We start from the raw sequence: 18549 nt of genomic DNA on the forward strand, positions 1-18549 counted from the left end.
TACTACTTGGCAATACTGAAGTTGCCTTGAAAAGTAATATTAATTTGATAGTGTCAACGACAGCGTATCAGATGCATTTATTATTTTTTTAATACTTTTATAATAGATAATTGCCTTTAGATTATAATGGATAATTGGATAATAAAGTAATTCTATAACGATCACTCTAATATCATGTGAAGAGGTAGATTTTAGACATAACTTAACTTTATAAAATTCAACCTATAAAATAAAGTTTATACTTGTTTATATATTATAAATTAATCTTATTTATATAAAGTGGATATAAGATTTTATAATATAAATTATACAAAATTAAATAGTTAAATTTTATAATGTTTCGTAAAAGAAAATTTTAAAAAATATAAAAATTATAAGAGAATATAATTTTAAAAAATAAATAAATTGTAATTTTATTTTAATTTAATCTTAGAGTCTATTTCTTTTTTCGAAATTTCAATTTTTTATTGAAAAAAAAGTTAATTTTTTATTGAAAAAAAAGTTAATTTTTATTTTTAAATAAATTTCAGTAAGCGAGTAGACTTTTATGACTAATTTTTACTTTACTTATCAATTAAATTATGACATTCTATGCTGTATTATTCTATATTTTTATCTGACTTATTTTTATTTTGCTTATTCAATATTCCTAATTTTTTCCTAAACACTGTTTCATTTTTAACCAGCTTATTTCTCATGACAGATGGCAATTTCGAAGAGAAGAAAAGTCACGTGTCGCAGGTCAACATCGCCATTGCACAGAGGATTGACCCTTTATTTATCCGTTCACCGACGTTGACTAATGTTCAACCCTTCTCCAAAACCATAACCAACACAACACTCTCAAATCAAATCATAAAAACAAAACGGTAATTTAATTTAACGACGCTTTCGCGGTACCGTCCCCGTTACTTAAAACCGTGTAAAACCCCCAACCACCGCCTCCTTCTTCTAAGTTTTCAGATCTACCCTTTTTCTTTTCTCCCGTTCTCTTTCGCTCTAGCTCTTCGATGGCTTCCCCGGTTGTTGCCGCCGCCGCGAGGAGCGAACCGCCGTCGCGGTCGGTGGATCCTTCGCCGTTGTCCTCCCCCGACGTCGGTGATCGGAGCGATTCGTTCAATTCCTCGGCGAACAACTTCTCCGATAACGAAGTTCAGGTACTTCGCTAATCACCGTGGCTTTCGATTTCGTGCTTGGTGCATTTTGCTATTCTTCGAATTGATGCTATGAAGTGTCGTTTTTGACTTGATCGAGACTTAATTGAAATGTCGTTTGGCTTGAACGCGGAGTTAATCGAAACAGATAGTAAAATCTATGAATTATGGATTTTGGTGCTATAGGATGCCTTTGTTCTCTGGAATCTTCTATTTTTTTGACATATTAACCTGAAATTATATTGCACTTAATTGAAACTTAAATGAAGTTTCGATTAGCTGGAGTGTGAAGCTTTTGAAATGATAGTTCAATTTATTGTTGAGGCTTCGGTGAGACCTATGAATTCTGGCTTTTGATTTTAAAGGATGCATTTTCTATCTGGAATCTCCTAATTTCGACACACTTCACTTGTTTAAAATTGATTTGTCGTTTAACCTGAGTATGGCATTGTTAAATTTGGTGTCGGGGGTTCTGTGAAACTATGAATTCTGGCTTTTGATGTCACAAGATGGCTTTGCTCTCTGGAATCTTCTATTATTTATCACATTTAACTGAAATATATTTCTTGTTTGAAGTTCGATATGTTATTGATCAATCTATTTTTTAGTTGGCGACTCCGGACGCATTGAAGAGCGAAGAGTATCGTCAATTGTTCCATCTCCCCCCTGAGGAAGTGAGTGATGCTCCATCTTTCATATAGATATCTAATGTATAATTTTATGCTTTGTAGTTGGTTTAGTGGTCATCACCTATAATGAAGTAGTTGGCAATCTCTATGTCTTTCACATTACCATGTTTTATCAATCAAACTCTTAAATACTCCATTTCCATACTACCTAAAACTGAAGTCTATATCAATCATATTTTACTTTGCCAATATCACACCAAGAAATAATTTTTCCTTGCACTATTTATGCATATCTAATTCTTACAACAATTTTAGATGAACCACATTGATGAAATGAGAGTTGTTAGGAATTTGGTCATTTTTTAGTTTTTTGGAGTTCAAACTTGAGAACGTACTGCGATTTGATTCCCCATTTGTTTTATTGTAATTAATTTTCTTAATTAAAGACACTTCTTTTGCATTCTTATTTTCCTTAGGTCCTTATTGAAGATTTTAACTGTGCCATCCAGGAAAACTTACTTATTCAGGTAATATTTTTCTCACAACTTTTTGGTATTAACTCACAAATAGTATGCATTATCCTTTAAATTTGAAGAATTCTACGTTATTTTTGCTTGGTTGAAAATAAGTTCAAATGCATCCACGGTTTGAACAAATAGCATTTTCATTTGTTTTCCTAATGATTTGTTAATTGCTTGTTGTAGGGTCATATGTATCTCTTTGTCAACTTCATTTGTTTCTACTCAAACATATTTGGATATGAGACAAAGGTAAAGTGCTTAATGCAAATCTTTGCATTTAAATATTCTTTTTAACTCTTCACGGGAGGAATTAAATTTCAATTTACCTATAATATGTTTATAAGTATAAGATATGTCTCAAGCTTGTTCAATGTATATGCGTATTCTACTAAGTCGACTTTCTGCTAGTCTGATATATATGTATTTTCTTTCCCTAACGTAATTTGTGTTTGTGGTGTTGATCTTTGTAATTTTCTCTTTAGTCATAGGAAGGATATCTAAAACACTTGAGACTACCTCAAATTGTTATACACTTAATTATGCTCACCTAAGTGGCTTCTGCTTTTAAATTGTGTGGCAGAATTTAGTTTTCTTCTTTAAGTTATTTTGGTAGTTGTTCACTTTCTACTACCCATTTATGTTACATTTAAGTAATAACTAACTAGTGGATGAAGGGTTGGATTTTTAGTAGATTCAATCAAATATGAATTTTAATGGAAAACTATCTCATCTCATGACTTTTTTTATTATCACAAGTTTTTCATTTTCTTCTGCTTATTGGAAATATCAATGCTTTTCAGAAAGTAATCCCATTACCTGAAGTCACTAGTGTAAGGAGGGCAAAGACAGCTGGGATATTTCCCAATGCCATTGAAATTCATGCTGGAAACAGGAAGGTGTGTTGGACATGGAGTACATTTATGCAAGTTGTATTTCAATTAATTTATGTCCCTAATATGACTTTGCTATTTGTATTTTCTGTTGTACTGTGCTGCAATGTCTTAACCCATGTATTTATTTCGCAGCACTTCTTCGCATCCTTCCTATCACGTGATGAAGCTTTTAAGATTATTAATGATGGATGGTCACGACACAGCAATGGAGCCATAATCATGGAGCAGAAGGTATTTGCTACAGAACTCTATCTTGATACTAGTTGTTTATTGATTTTCGTTCTCTTGTTAGTATATAAACATTATAAATTTGTATGTTGGCAATGAGGTTGATTTTAGGAAAGAATGGTGCCCCTCTACTGTAGTAAAATCTGGTGATGGGTAATGGGTCAGAGAGAAGGTACTAGTTTGAGAGTTAGTTTGGAAGCCAAGGAGATGCTCAGTCATTAATCAACAGCAGGATATTGTATGGAAAGTTTCTTGTAGGATTTTATATGTTGAATATCTGTTTTTTTAATTTTATTTTAGGTATCTCTCTTAGGTTTTCTACATTATCTGGATCAGTCTTTAGCTTATGGTCTTTTTGTTACTTTGTATTGAACAAAATTGTTCTGCATCCTATATTTGCCAAACTAGAGTAGTAACACGGATAATTAAATTTTTCTATTGTTTTCATTGTTGTTTTCCTACTGGGAACATGAGTCTGTCTTTCACAGAATGCATTGCCTAGCTGTTATGTGTTGAAAAATATTGTTTCACTTATCATTTTCAGCATTCAGTTTCTTTGGAAAATTGCATCTTTTGAGCATAATAAGATCTTATAATGCAAATCCGTTGGTCAAATTGCATTGCTTGTACTGTTACCCTCATTTATTTATTTTATTGCAGGAGGCAATGTCTGAGTTCAACAGCCAAGATAATGGAATTGTAGCTGTTGAAAATGTCAAAAGTTCTGATATACCTGACAATGCATCACTCCCCACTGACCTGTAAGTTAATGACCATTTTGTATGTTGCTTATATAATTAGATTATTTTTGGTGTGCAACTCACTTAGCATTTACTTGTATACGTGAACCAGGAGCAAAGATGCAGGGTCTCCATCCATTGTAGGAGACATCCCTGTATTGGGGGGGGATTCAGAGATGGAACAACAGGTTGGTGAACTTGAATTGAATAATGATGCTCCAAGTGAGAGTTGGAATTGGAACGAGGAGGATATTGATGCCCCATCAAGTGAGTTTGTAATATATGTTATATATATATATATATATATATATATATATGTATATCTATGTGTGCATGTGCGTGTATAATGATTTCATGTTAAATAATCAAATGTTTGAAGTTATTTAGAAATTGCTCTAATGGGAAATAACTCTAATTTTGTTTCAAATTGTTCAAGGGATACCTGATATAGTGATAGTTATTGTGGGAAAGGTGTTTGGGTTATAGATAAAAGGAACACTTTTACTGGGTTATAGATAAAAGGAACACCTTTACTTTGCTGTGGAACGGATTCAGAATTTAGACTGCCACTCTGCTATTGTCCTGTGGACACTTGGCTTGAATTGAACGAACAATATCATATCATTAGCTATTTAAAGAAGCTATGCAACTTTTAAAGAACAAAAGAGGTAGATATTGCAAACTTTACTTCTTTGGCGTTGTAACTTCTTCAGTATAATTTCAAATCTAGGCATGGTGAACCTCACTATTCTGGATTGTATCTGTAATAAACATCTCTTTTCTCTTCCCGTTTCTTTTTCTAACCCCAGTTTTTTCAACGTTTTACATAATTTGTGCACAATGGTTCTGTTTCCTTATTAGTCCGTTTTCAGTTTATGCTCCTATATACACATACATGTGTACACATGCACCCATAACATGAATCAATCTTATGTCAACATATAATTTTCTTTAGGACAAATTTCTCACAATATAACCCATTGAAGTGAAGTTTCTTTTGTCCCATGTTTTATAAAATTTAGAGCATGTTTGAACCTAAACTCGGACCTTAAAATATTTGTAGACAAAAGTACCAAAATATAGGAAAGTGTGAACGGTTTGATTACATAACTATTCTTAGATAAAATTTTATTGACATTTGGTATGCAAGATCAATATGTGAATTACGAGTTGGACGGAAGTAAATTACATACTCTAGATTTGTTTAGTGGCGTGCTTAAACCCTCAAACATGCCACTTGACTTGTGCTTCTAGGATGTTGTTAAAGAGTGTTGAAAAACTTATGGTACCATGTTTAGAAGAGAGGAACCGAGAAGAAATATAATGAATTCTGTGTTTTATCTCCCCATTTAGTGTAATCTAGTAACATTTCTAATATAGTCAAATCATATGTCTAACACTCCCCATTTAAGCTAGAGCATATTTATCATATGAGATGTGCTTGTTACAAATGCCATCAACACAAGGTCCATTGAGAGATTGTTAGGAACCAAGAGAAAGGAAATGACAGAACAGGACTAAAAGAAGCAAAGATCTAACCCTCTCATTACTTCCATGCCTAACAGAGACTTAGTGAATATGTCAGCCAGTTGGTTGTGAAGCTGACAGAGTAAATCATGACATCTAGTAGATATATCCTAAACACGACTTTCTCTTTGTCAAAGTGACAATTAATCTTTAATATGCCTTTTCCTTTCAAATCACATCGTTAAGACTCCCCTCAAGGTGGAACATATGTATCATACGGTTCAAGTTTGTCAAACATGGTTAGAGGACATAGTGTCTCCCGTATAGAAAAATTGGGTAGATGACACCACAGCTGCCGGAGGATCTGGTGGCTGCTGAAAGAAAAAAAATGGTAATAGGACATGGCAGGTGCTGGAGAGCGAAAATGCTCAGAGTGTGATGAGTGTCAGAGAGCAAAAGTGATCATTGCACAACAAATTTAAAGAATGTAAAGAAAAATCTAATGAAAAATCTTTGCCCTTCCTTTGCCTTTGTTTTGTTGCTCATCCTTCTGCTTTTGTTTATACTTTTTTTGGGGCCTAATCCCAAATCTGTATTCTGCTTTACCACTTACCCTGTATTTCTTGTGTTATGTTCTATTTTGAAAAACTTCACAGTCCTTGAAGCCGCTGGACTATTAAGAATGTGTCTTTGGTGTTATTGATTTCTATGTTTAAGAATTTATCTTCTTTTAGTAATTATAGATATACATTTTTCTTGTGTATCCTTTTATTTGAGAATTTATAAATATGTAATATGAATTATTTAGCTTGATTTATTTTATTCAGAATAGTGGTCATCTTGCTATACATTCTTTAGGCCTCTATGTGCTACTATTAGGGTTTGATAACCATTGTATGCATGTGAAAAGGAGAAACATCACATGTGTAGATGTCCACCACATTTATCTTGTGGCATACTCTGCTATTGGTTCACCTTATACGTGCAACTAATCTGATGGGATTTTGAACTTATTTTCTAATATGCAGTTGATGAAGCATTTACATGCGTTGCAGAAGCAGTGTTTCCGGTATAATCTTACTTGTAAATCATTAGATCTGTTTTTTACATTTTTAAGGTTTCCGTTGTTATATTGATAAATCTTAATTTTAAAATTTAGAGATTTTCTCAAAGTTTTGGTTTTACACATTGCAGATAAAGGTTGAAGACTTCTTTAGGTACTTTTTCTCAGATGATGCTGTAAATTTTCTTGAGTCTTTTCACAAAAAATGTGGTGATAAAGGTAACCTGCATGAAACTTCTAAACCTATGCATTTCAATTGACAATTTTCATTTTCTAGTATTCCTTACCATTCTCATTGTCATTTAATATTATTTTAGGCAAGGAGTAGAATTAACTGATGTATTTCTCCATACATCATTGTTTGATGAGTTTCTTTATCTTTTTATTTTTTTACTTTTTACTTGTTTTGCTTTCAGACTTTAAGTGTGGTTCGTGGCATCCTCAGGAGAAATTTGGGTATGCTCGTGAACTGTCATTTCAACATCCAATAAAAATTTATCTTGGTATGCTTCTGCTGTTTTAATTTTGACGTACATTGTATAATTTTTCCAACTTACTTTTCACATACGTGTAGCCCATCGTATTTATAGGTTGTTGATTACCCAAAAGTCATATAAACTAATTTACATTGACATACATGTTCATGAGTTATGGAGCTCTTCAATTTTATAGGAATAAGTTTAAGGATGGAATCTAAATTTTGCAACCAGCTATTAACATAGTTATTATTGACTGAATATGTTTAAGTAAAGCTATGAGAAGGAAAAGCTAATATGTCCACAAGGTCACATTTTTATAAAATGGTGGAAAAGTAGACCTAATGATAGTTAATGGGACTCAGATGAGTGTTCTGTGTGACTAATTGAAGAACATTGGAACTAAATGTTTAATGCTAGCTAAAAATGTTGGCATCCTACCTATGTGCCAGTGGACATGACGAGGTTTCTTTTTCAGGAGCAATTTGGGTGGCTGCAATGAGGTCCAGAAATTTCGTATTTATAAGAACAGGTTTTTTCAATGACTTTTATCTCAGTCTATTTATGTTTTACATGTATTCATCTTCCGCTCTCACTGCAATCTTTTAAGGTAAAGTTTTCAGGGAGCTTCTAACAAAAAATAAGCTAGCTAGAGGATAATTACGGGGATGGATGTTGTGGGTTGTGGGGTGGGTTGGATAACGTAATGAAGTGTAGCAATAGCATATCTTCCTGTTTTATTTGCATTGTAGCCTGGATAAAGCTGTGTGGTGCCAGAGTTTACACAGTTGATAGAAATGGAATTTTTGGGTCCTGCTAGTTGCTTGCTTTTTAAGAACTTGTGATTGGGAGGTGGGTGTATATTGGAGAGAAGGGGTATTTTTATTTAATTAACCAATTTAATTGTTTCAAATCAAGTATTATAAGTTTGGAATGGTGTAAGTAGCATACAAGTAGAAGCTTTTTGGTGGCTTGTTTACTTTGTTTTTATTTTTTTAATGTTGGATGATAAAAACTGGGTGGGACTTGGCATTGTTGATACTTATTATGTTATGTTTAAGAGTAAAAATGGTTGGTTTTTCTTCTCTTGTGCATTTTTATTATTCCTTCACTGTTTCAAACCGTGAACTAAGTTTGGAACGCAGCATACAAGTAGAAGCTTGTTGGTGGCTTGTTTACTTTGTTTTTACTTTTCTAGTCTCGGATGATATAAACTGTGTAGGACTTGGGAGTTTTGATACTTTTGTTATGTTATGTGGAAGAGTAAATAATTGCTTTTGCTTTGTGAATTTTATTATTCCCTTTATCTATTTTCTTGTGTTCTTTGTGATTTATTTGTCTAAAAGTTACTGCATTGAGTAAAAAAAAATCAACAAAAAATGAAATTGAAATGTAGTGTTTTTAAGGTGTTTATAATATGTTCTTATCTTGACATGTTTTTGTTATTTCATCCAGTCATTTGGTTATAGAGACATCTCAAGAAGTCAGTGATGTACCTTATGCAGATTATTTCCGTGTTGAGGTACGGATTTTCTTGAAACAATAATTCTCTAATGCACATTGGCTTTTAAGTAATTTAATTTTTGACTTATACATTTTTAATTAAATTTCTTGGGTTATATTGTTTGAAGAAAAGTAAAGTTTGTTAGAGGGGCAAATTTATTGAGATTAAGGACGAAATATCTCTTCAGCAGAGGAACAAAAAGAAAAAAAGGAAGTGAATAATATCATCAACACAAAATGTTTCAATCATAAACCAATTATCTCTCAAGGTTAATTTAGGGAAGACAAATTAACGGTTTATATTGCATGGGCCCCACCTACTTTATATTGCTAGATACAACTACTTTTTTGGGGCTGCTTTTGGAAAATCATTTGCACATTTTACTGATAGTGGTACTCAGGGGGCTGTTATTGTGTCATTTTTAAATATAGTGGTCCCTTAAGGAATTAGGCTTCAAACATTTGGACTGTTTTCCATTTCTGGATGTCTAACTGATTAATGAGTTTGATTAATGTTTGCTGTTACTGTTGCAGTATAATCTCTGGTATTTGTATTTAATGTTGGATTATATACTCTTGACATCAGGGTACCTCAGCATGCATTGTTTTCACTTAATTAGTTACACAAGTTATAAATGAATTGCTTGTATCAATTTTGAGTAAATCAATCTACGTAGTTAAAAGATTACTATTTCATTACCCAATTTTGGGACTCCATGAGGTTGTTATTATTGAACTTTATTTTATTTATGAAGCAGTCTTCTTTTAGTTCTCTGTTTAGTAATTTCATTGTTAATTATGTTTCCCTTGAATTAAGAGTTTTTACTTATGAATGGTTTCTTTGTGAATTATTAGGGGCTGTGGAGTGTAGATAGAGACAAGGATGAATCCAAAGAATGCTGCATCATGCGCGTATATGTGAATGTGGCATTTTCTAAAAAAACTATTTGGAAAGGTGTGGGTGGAATTCTGATGTCTGTAATAAAAGATATTCAATATTGATAATATAATTCCTTATATTTTTCTTCTTCTTTTTTATTTTATTTTGATCTTCTAGTTTATTCCTAGTTATAGACATTAACATAACTGAATCATAGGAATTTTTTCAATAAAAATCATCTGTCTCCCCCTAAACAATTTTAATTTCTTTAATATTATTGGTTTTCTATTTTGTCTTGTCATCATGAGCTTGAAATTTCTTTAATTCCATGTCAATACAATCACAGGCAAAATTGTACAATCAACAATTGAAGAATGTCGAGATGCTTATGCGACATGGATGAACATGGTAATCTTGTGTTTGTGCTGTTTCTTTTATCATACAAATTTTGTTTTGCTGCCTGTGCAAGCTTTCTTTTGGATGTTTATTTGAAACTGTTTGATATTTCAGGCACATGAAAGGTTGAAGGAGAAGAACCTTGAAAAACAAGGTTTGGTTTTTAAAATTTCTATATCTCCAAAAAATTTGAAGTTCCTTCTGGGTTCCATACAACACTGTGTCCAGTAAAATGTCTAATTTTTTATGAGTTATGGTTTACTTTCGTGATTCTGAAAGTGGTTCTGCTGTTGTAGATCAAAACGGTGAAATAAATTTAGATAGAGAAGTGAAGACGGGAGAATCTTCAGAAGGATCACAGGAACAAAGTAACCCTACAAAGATACTACCTACATGCAATGCCTTGGATGCTACTACTACTACCCACAATGTTGGCTCTCACTTGCAAGGGCATTTAGCTGAACCATCATCTGTTCCATTGTTCATACAGCTTATGACAAAGTTCAGATCATCCTTGAAAAGTCAAAGCAATCTTTCTCTGCTTCTTGTTACTATTATCGCCCTGATTTTCTTCATTCAGGTGTGTACTTTAAACATGAACTTTGACACATTTATGTTTTTTCTCTTTATTATATAAATAAATTTCTGTCAGGATTCTTAGACTAGCAGTACTTGTGTGTTTTCTTCAAACTTAAAGTGTTAAAAAAATTGCACTTGCTAGCATCAAAATTGCACATTCTGTCACTTCAGTTTGTGACTATATTTTTCACATGACAACTAAATTTCAAGAATCTAAAATTCGTATTTTAGCTGTTGAGTAACATTGATATAATAGAATCATCCAAGCCCTCAATTCTCATGTTTTCTCTGGAAGCATCTTTGTTGGGCTTTAATGCTTTGGTTACCAGTTCTTTTTTTTTTTTTTTTTAATTTTGATTTTCTAATATCTGAGATTTAATGGTATGGTGTCTATAAAGATTTATCTTTCAGCATAATTCCAAGTCAATAATACTGATAACCTTTTATTCTCTGCAGCAGTTTAGCATACTTTTGCTATTGGCAAGACCTCAACACATACATATGAACACTCCTGTAGACTTCATGAATACTATGAAAAATGACATGACTAGAAATCCTTCAGACATAGCATGGATGGAGAAAAGAATCCATCACCTTAAAGATGAGATGTACATGGTTGAGAGTAGGCTTGAAAGGATGCGGTATGAACATTCACTTTTAAAAAAACAACTAAAGGATCTAGAACAACACAAGTAGCTACCAAATGTCATTGGTGAATTATAATATATCTCTCTCCATAACATCCTTTTGTATATATGCATGTGTTATATGGACATGACATTTAATTTGGTAAATTCATTCTTCCTTGTTGTAAATGAGGACGTTGTGTTCTACCCAGAGTAAAAAAAAATGTTACTTATGGGTTGTTTGCCAGCATCCAAAAATAAGATTAATGCAATGTATCATTATTATAATTTTAAGATTAAATTGCAACTTTCGTTTCTTAACAGTTTGATTGCCATTTTGGTCTGCTTGATATTTTTTCAGTTGTTAAAATCTAGTATCTGGCTTCAAATTAATTGAAGGGTAAAATGACATTGACCTGTATATATTATTAGTAAAGGAAAAAGTGTATAAAATATTTCACTGTAAATAAACAAGTAAAATAATGCTGGAAATAAGAACTTAAACTGTTTGTTCGTTAATTTTTAAATAATAAATAAGTTCACGTTAAACATAATTGTCATTTAAAAAGGAAATAAAAACACGAAGATCACGACATAAAATTATATCATAATCATAAAAAAAAACTTATGAAAAAAATGCATGATTTTTATCTTGAAAATCATTACATAAGATAAAAATTTCATCATATTAAAAAAATTATTCAATTTACCTTTCAAAAAATATTTTTAATTTTTTGTATATGCTTTCTCTGGTCTATTTATATTAGATTTTTTATTATTATTTGAACTGACTTATTTTATTGGTGTTAGAATATTTTCTCAAATCAAACATATTACTTTAATCAAAAGCTAATTTTATTTATTTTTTAAAGAAAGTCTATGTAAATGTTAAAAATATCAGAAACACTATGAGTTGAATTTGAATGTTATAAACTCTACAAATTATTCATGATAGGAGTGATATCATGAAAAACATATTAGTCAAAAAATTAGATTTTAGTAAAAAAAAAAAATTAGATTTCACTTGTAGATTGCTATTTAGATTCTTAATGAAAGAATATCTATTAATAGTATAAATATTATCATGATTAAACTTGTTAAATTAACTTATCTGAGAGGAAGTTTAACGGGATTTTGAAATTTTTTAAAATTTAAAAGAAAGTTTAATCAGAAAGTTTAATCAAATTTTAAAATTTAATGAGTTTTTAAAGAGGATTTTGTAATTTAACGAGTTCTTAAATAAAATTTTGAAATTCGATGAATTTTCTAATTTGGATTTCAAAATACTATAAATTTAAAAATTGAATTTTGAAATACGATAAATTTCTAAATCAAATCTTAAAATATGATGAGTTTTTAAATTAGACTTTAAAATATGATGAGTTTTTATATACGTTGAGTTTATCAATCAGATTTTGAAATTTAATGATCTGTAAATTGGATTTCAAAATCTTGTGCTTCTCTAAATTGGATTCCAAAATTTAATTAAAATTGAAACTATTCACTCTATGACTTTCAAAATTCGGTAAATATTACAAACTGAATTTCAAAATATAATAAAAACAAAAACCAATTTGAAATGAAGATGAACGAAAAATATAACTAACAAAAATTAATAAAATACGTATACTTGAACAGATATAAACAAAAATGAGTGAGTTTCAAACGAGATGAATGAAAATAAAAAAAAATTTGAAAGCAGAAGAAGTTGAACCCATAAAAAGAGAAGAAAACTCAAAAAGAGAGAAAGCATCTTTGGTTCAAAAATGACTTGGGAATGCAAAATCTCAGTACATATATTACTTCGTGCAGTAAATATATTTGATAAACAATAATTACTGCCTATCTAATTTATTTAATATATATATATAAATTAAACAAGAAATTGTCTATTTTTTCTATTTGGCCTAGTTCCTACCAATATTAAACAAACTACATTTATTAAATAATTATTATGATAGTTATGATCACACCAATAACATCTTTCCAAGTTTTCCAAGAAAGTGAAAACAACATTAAAAATGTATAAGAACTTAGAAAATTTATCTCTATGTAAACATCAAGTAATTACTTAAGAGGTAAAAAAAAATTATCTTTTGATGGAAACATCAAGGAATCTTTATGACAAGACATAATTAAGCTATATAGGAGAAAATACTATAAGCAAGTAAATAAACATCATACCTTCATTATTAATCATGCATCATAGTTAAGTATAAAAACATTGAGTGTTTAGAGTTATGAAAGCTAACATGATAAATCTATCTAAATACATAAAGATAAAATAATTCCTATTAAAATGATTTTGTCCTAGTAATTAAATAATGGTGTCTATGTCATATGATGGGTGAATGTCTATGTTCGAAGACTTATGAAACAAGAAAGAAGGATTAAACAAAAAGTGAAAAGGGAAGATCATCAATATTAAAACAATAGGTATACATAACCACTGGATAATGTCTTATTAATAGAACATTATAAATATAATCTACTTAGCATAAATCAATTGTATAATAATAAATATTATATTATCTTCAACAAAGACTATTGTATGGTAAAAAAACGATGATGACATATTGTGATCTTCTCAACTTAAAGACAAGATAAATTGTATACAAATTAAAAAAGAGTAGGTTATTCAATAATATGTTCTAGGTTTTGATAATAAAAGTGTGTATATTCTAGCTTGAACTTAATTAGTTTCAAAATTATAAAAACTAACCTCATAAGAGATTGTCCATATTATCCTTTAAAAACAATATTCTTTTTGAAACATATGTCAAAGGAAAGAAGTTAAAATTTATTTTTAAAGTAATAACAAAAGTTCTATACAAATAACATTTGAGTCGTGAGACTATTTAGCCCTGTTCTTTTGAGTGGATTTGAAGATAAATTTTTTTGTCGTTTATTTGAGTGAATTTGGAGGTAAATGAGAGTGAATTTGGAGGTAAATGAGAGTGAATTTGGAAATAAAATTTGTGAGAATTAGTATAGAATTGTATCGACGTAACAAATTAAAAAAAAATTATTTCCAAATTCACTTTCATTTACCTTCAAATTCACTCAAATAAACGAAAAAAAAATTTATCTTCAAATTCTCTCAAATCTCTTCAAATCCACTCAAAACAACAAGTCCTTAGTCTAAATTTGTAAGTTGTTAAGACTTGAATAGTCTTATATATGACTATATTCATCGTATTATCTTTCATTGAATTTTTTTTTGGGTTAAATATGTTTTTAGTCCCTAAACTATTGGCCATTTCTGGTTTTCGTCCCTCTTCCAAAGTAAGGTACAATTTGGTCCTCATTCTTTAGAAAAACGTTCGTTTTAGTCCTCAAAATTTTGTTTTTAGTCCTCGTTTTAGTCCTCAAAACGTTCGTTTTTTCGACTAAAACGAACGTTTTTTAAAGATTGAGGACTAAATTGTACCTTACTTTGGAAGAGGGACGAAAACCAGAAACGGTCAATAGTTTAGGGACTAAAAACATATTTAACCCTTTTTTTTTGTTATTAACATGTATTTGAAATTAACCTTTTAATTAGTTACAAACCTTTTTAACGTGTTTCTTTTTTAACAAAGTTACAATTATACAGGGGTATTTACTATGGTGTAATTTATTTGTTTTTCTTTAAAAAGATTTCATTCAAACCGAATATAAAACTTACATGCAATTTGATTCGCTTTGAACATAAAAATTAAAAAAAAAATACAAGCCAAACTAACTTTTGCGAATTGATTTTTTTTTATCGATTTTGCAATTTTAATGTATTTTTTTTGCATGTATTTAGTCTTATCTTTTTTTTTTCTCATAACGACCTAATGTTATATCATAATTAATAGTTTCATTATTTGCTTCATTTTGTATAATATTTATTTTGTTTAACATTGTGTATAGTATTAAATAATTTGTTTACACACATCTTAGTAAGTGATAACGACCTCTTTAATAACTAGGTTGGACTAAAATTAAAAGGAAGCAAACGAGGACGGTCCCTTCGAGTGTTATGGTGCAAAATATAGTGAGAATGAAGGTCCAAGGTTGTGCAAATGGTGGTGGACAATAGGTAGGCTCACAACCTTAGTTGAAAGGTTGGTGGTGGTGTGATGTTTGGAGGCTCAAAAAGAGGTTAGGCCAACTCAATAGGAAGGTGAGGTGACTAGAGGAACCTCTAAGATTGCTTTAGTCTCGATCAAGGAGAAGTAATGTGGCCAAATTTGGATAACATAACCTTACTTAAATTCCAATATGATTACAAGAGTGAAAACACCTCTTTATACAGGCAAGGGTGTCTCTTACAACCCTAAAAAAAAGCTAACCCTAAGGATTAAGGTGTGGCCGAGAATTTGGAGGCCCTCTAGGGTTGAGACAAGTGTTCAAATCTTCTCCAATGGTGGAAGGACATGTGGCTACTTATAAAGCAAAACCTCTCCAATCTTAGAGTGTCATTTGACCACTATAAAAGACAAATAATCTCCAATGGTAGCATGATACATGACACACACTTTTCACTTGGTTTAGATGTACACTAACTTAAAGAAAACCCTACACTAATTAGGCCTTAATACAAGCCTAAGGAACCCTACACTAAATGGCTGAATACATTATCTAAAATCCTACACTACTTCTTCATCTTCCAAGATGGTCCAAGTGAAGCAAAACTTTGTTTTTCCTTCTAAAGATGATTCTTTTTGTAAGAGTTTGACCATACTTTAACAATAAAATAAATACAATTTTTTTTACAATAAAAAAAATTACAAGAACAAAGGTAGTTACAATGCATTTATAATTAATGGCACGAATACTAGATAGCCCTTAGGATCTATCTCTCATTGATCTAACAAATCCTAGTTCTAAACATAAACGTCAAAATCAGTCTATTTATATTATTTCATTATAGTAATATATTATTTTATTTTAACACTTCTATTTCTAAGATTAATAATGTAATATTTACACCATTCAAACAAATCTTCTTCCACCTCATTCACATGTTAAGCATATTGACTATTCTTCTATCAGAAATTTATAAGTATGACATAAATTAGGCATATAAAGTTTTTTTCTCGCATAATCTCTCTTATATACGAGTGAAATAATAGAAAATTTAATAATAATAAATAATTTATTTCGATTAAATTTGAGTTTATTATGAAAAAAAAATCTAAATTCGATCCAAAAATTTATCTAGTTATTCATATTTTTTTTGAGTTTTTTATTATTTGTTTGGATTGGTTCGATCCTAAACACTTTTACTATTATATACACTAGACTTGTATTAATGAACATCAAATATAAAAAATATTTATATAAAAAATTCTCATAATTACACTATCAAATACAAGCACAGAGAATCACAATATATATATATATATATATATATATATATATATATATATATATATATATATATATATATCAAACACATTATCAAGAAACAATTATATTTTTAAAGACCTAAATAAAGCACAAGTTGTTAAATGATCATTACAAATCAAGAAATATAAATTCCTTATAGTGTTAACAGATGTATGATTAAGGTTGATTTGATGTCACCAATTTTAGTTAATATCACTTGAAAATTGTAAAATATTAGTGCTAAAAGTTTTTAAAAAATATTTAACAACTACATAAAAAAAATATCTTCTTAAATAGGATAATGTATACTGTTTAACTCAAAAAAGTTAGATAAATCCACACTATAGAAGCTAATTGTATAATATTGCTACTAAAAAATGAAATAAATAAAAACAACTAAAAATAGAAAAATAAAATAGAAGGACAAAACTAAAACTAGAAACAGACAATACACAAAATACACAATACATGATATAAATTTATCATACTCTTTAAAATGAAATACAATAAGAAAAAGTTAGCTTATATAACAAACTCAAGTACAAACAAACTAAACTATATTTGTCAATAGCATCTATAAAAAAAAACTTTGCTATTAATGGAATTGTCCATTTGTTTCTATTCAATTATTGACATCAAGAAAAAAAAAAGTTATGCCAAAATTGAAATTAAAAAAAAAAAAGAATTATACCAAATTGTTATTTGTCTTAACACTACTTAAAGTAAGTGGTGTACTATTTAACTAAATAGGACCCCATGAAGGATAGGCTCCCTTTGGAGCACCATGCACCCCAAAATCTAAACATATAAAATGGAGGTCTTCCATCATTATTAATTACTCAATTATTCAAACCATTTACAATGGTAAGATATAAAAGTCTTAAGTTGTGGTTCTCAATAGAAACATCATCTACAATATCTATACAATATCTAAAGCATATTGGAAATTTTCACAATTATATCACAATAGAAAATAGCATTTTTTGTGTTCTAAATAGTTCTTTCAACTCATCAAGTCACCATTGTAAACTTCTTGTATTAAACTTATAACATTGTATACTATATTGTATATTGTATGGTATGGGTGGAGAAACTTCATAATAATATATATATATATATATATATATATATATATATATATATATATATATTACGGGAAAAAAATATTTGTATAGGTTAAAAATATAGCTTATGAGCAAATTAAAGATAATAATTTAAAAAAAAATTCATATAAGATAATTAATTTTAATTTATTCATGCTTTGAAAATTTGACATTTATAGATAATGTGGTATGAGAATGATTTGATAACAATGACATTAAGTGAATAGTTACATAGATATGACATCATAAGCTTATGTCATCAAACACTTAAATGACTCATCAAATTATTAAATACTAATCGAGTGTTAATCTCACCTTATATTATTACATTCCTTATTTGTCATTCCAATCAACAGGGAAAGAAAAACATCTCAACTTACAAAAAAAGGAAAACCACCTCAATTCCAGGAAATCAACATTAAAACTTGAACAAAAATCAAATTTTTATGCCATATTAATATTAATACTGTATGATAAAACGGTAATCGTTTGAAAATAAAATTAAAAATGACTCATTAAAATAATTATATAGAATTTTTAGAAAACTTGGCAACTTAGTAATCTCAATCTTATGTCGCCAATTACTAATCCAAAGTTAAAGATAATCTTAAATTATTATATTTCTCATATCTTATGCCTATAGTATAGGAGAAAAGAAAAAGAAACTCTTATTATTTAAAAAATATTTCAACTTATTAAAAGAAACAAAAAATAAAATATAGCTCAAATTTGAAAACAACAAGACTCAATTAAAATTGGGTTAAATATGATTTTAGTCCCTAAACTATTGGCCGTTTCTGGTTTTCGTCCCTGTTTCAAAGTAATGTACAATTTGGTCCTCATTCTTTTCGAAAACGTTCGTTTTAGTCCTCGAAAATTAAACACTGTTTAAAAATTTAGTCCTCATTTAGGAACAAATGAGGACTAAAACCA

The 18549-nt window shown here is 29.6% G+C and overlaps 1 protein-coding gene and 1 pseudogene across 1 annotated transcript; both read left to right on the forward strand.

Annotated features, from left to right (window-relative positions):
- Positions 1 to 817: 817 nt before the first annotated feature.
- LOC148195680 (protein VASCULAR ASSOCIATED DEATH 1, chloroplastic-like) lies at positions 818 to 11323 on the forward strand. Its single transcript, XM_088095419.1, has 18 exons — positions 818 to 1157; positions 1763 to 1828; positions 2260 to 2310; positions 2488 to 2553; positions 3105 to 3200; positions 3330 to 3428; positions 4086 to 4186; positions 4278 to 4432; positions 6661 to 6701; positions 6827 to 6914; positions 7112 to 7202; positions 7653 to 7703; positions 8627 to 8693; positions 9530 to 9629; positions 9901 to 9962; positions 10065 to 10104; positions 10247 to 10530; positions 10986 to 11323. The coding sequence occupies exons 1-18, from the start codon at positions 1011 to 1013 to the stop codon at positions 11223 to 11225; spliced, it is 1845 nt and encodes a 614-aa protein (XP_087951545.1). The 5' UTR covers positions 818 to 1010; the 3' UTR covers positions 11226 to 11323.
- A 6001-nt stretch (positions 11324 to 17324) lies between these two features.
- LOC148195681 (F-box/LRR-repeat protein At4g29420 pseudogene) overlaps positions 17325 to 18549 on the forward strand; it is a 2046-nt pseudogene continuing 821 nt past the window's right edge.

The sequence above is a fragment of the Vigna umbellata genome, chromosome 7 (genome assembly GCF_029865625.1).
Source record: "Vigna umbellata cultivar VRB3 chromosome 7, Vumbellata_1.0, whole genome shotgun sequence".
Classification (NCBI taxonomy): domain Eukaryota; kingdom Viridiplantae; phylum Streptophyta; class Magnoliopsida; order Fabales; family Fabaceae; genus Vigna; species Vigna umbellata.

Coding starts and splice junctions, on each gene's coding strand:
- LOC148195680 (XM_088095419.1), top strand. CDS start 1,011: ATGGCTTCCCCGGTTGTTGCCGCCGCCGCGAGGAGCGAACCGCCGTCG. Junction 3,429..4,085: donor CCATAATCATGGAGCAGAAG/GTATTTGCTACA, acceptor ATTTTATTGCAG/GAGGCAATGTCTGAGTTCAA. Junction 9,630..9,900: donor TAAAAAAACTATTTGGAAAG/GTGTGGGTGGAA, acceptor ATACAATCACAG/GCAAAATTGTACAATCAACA.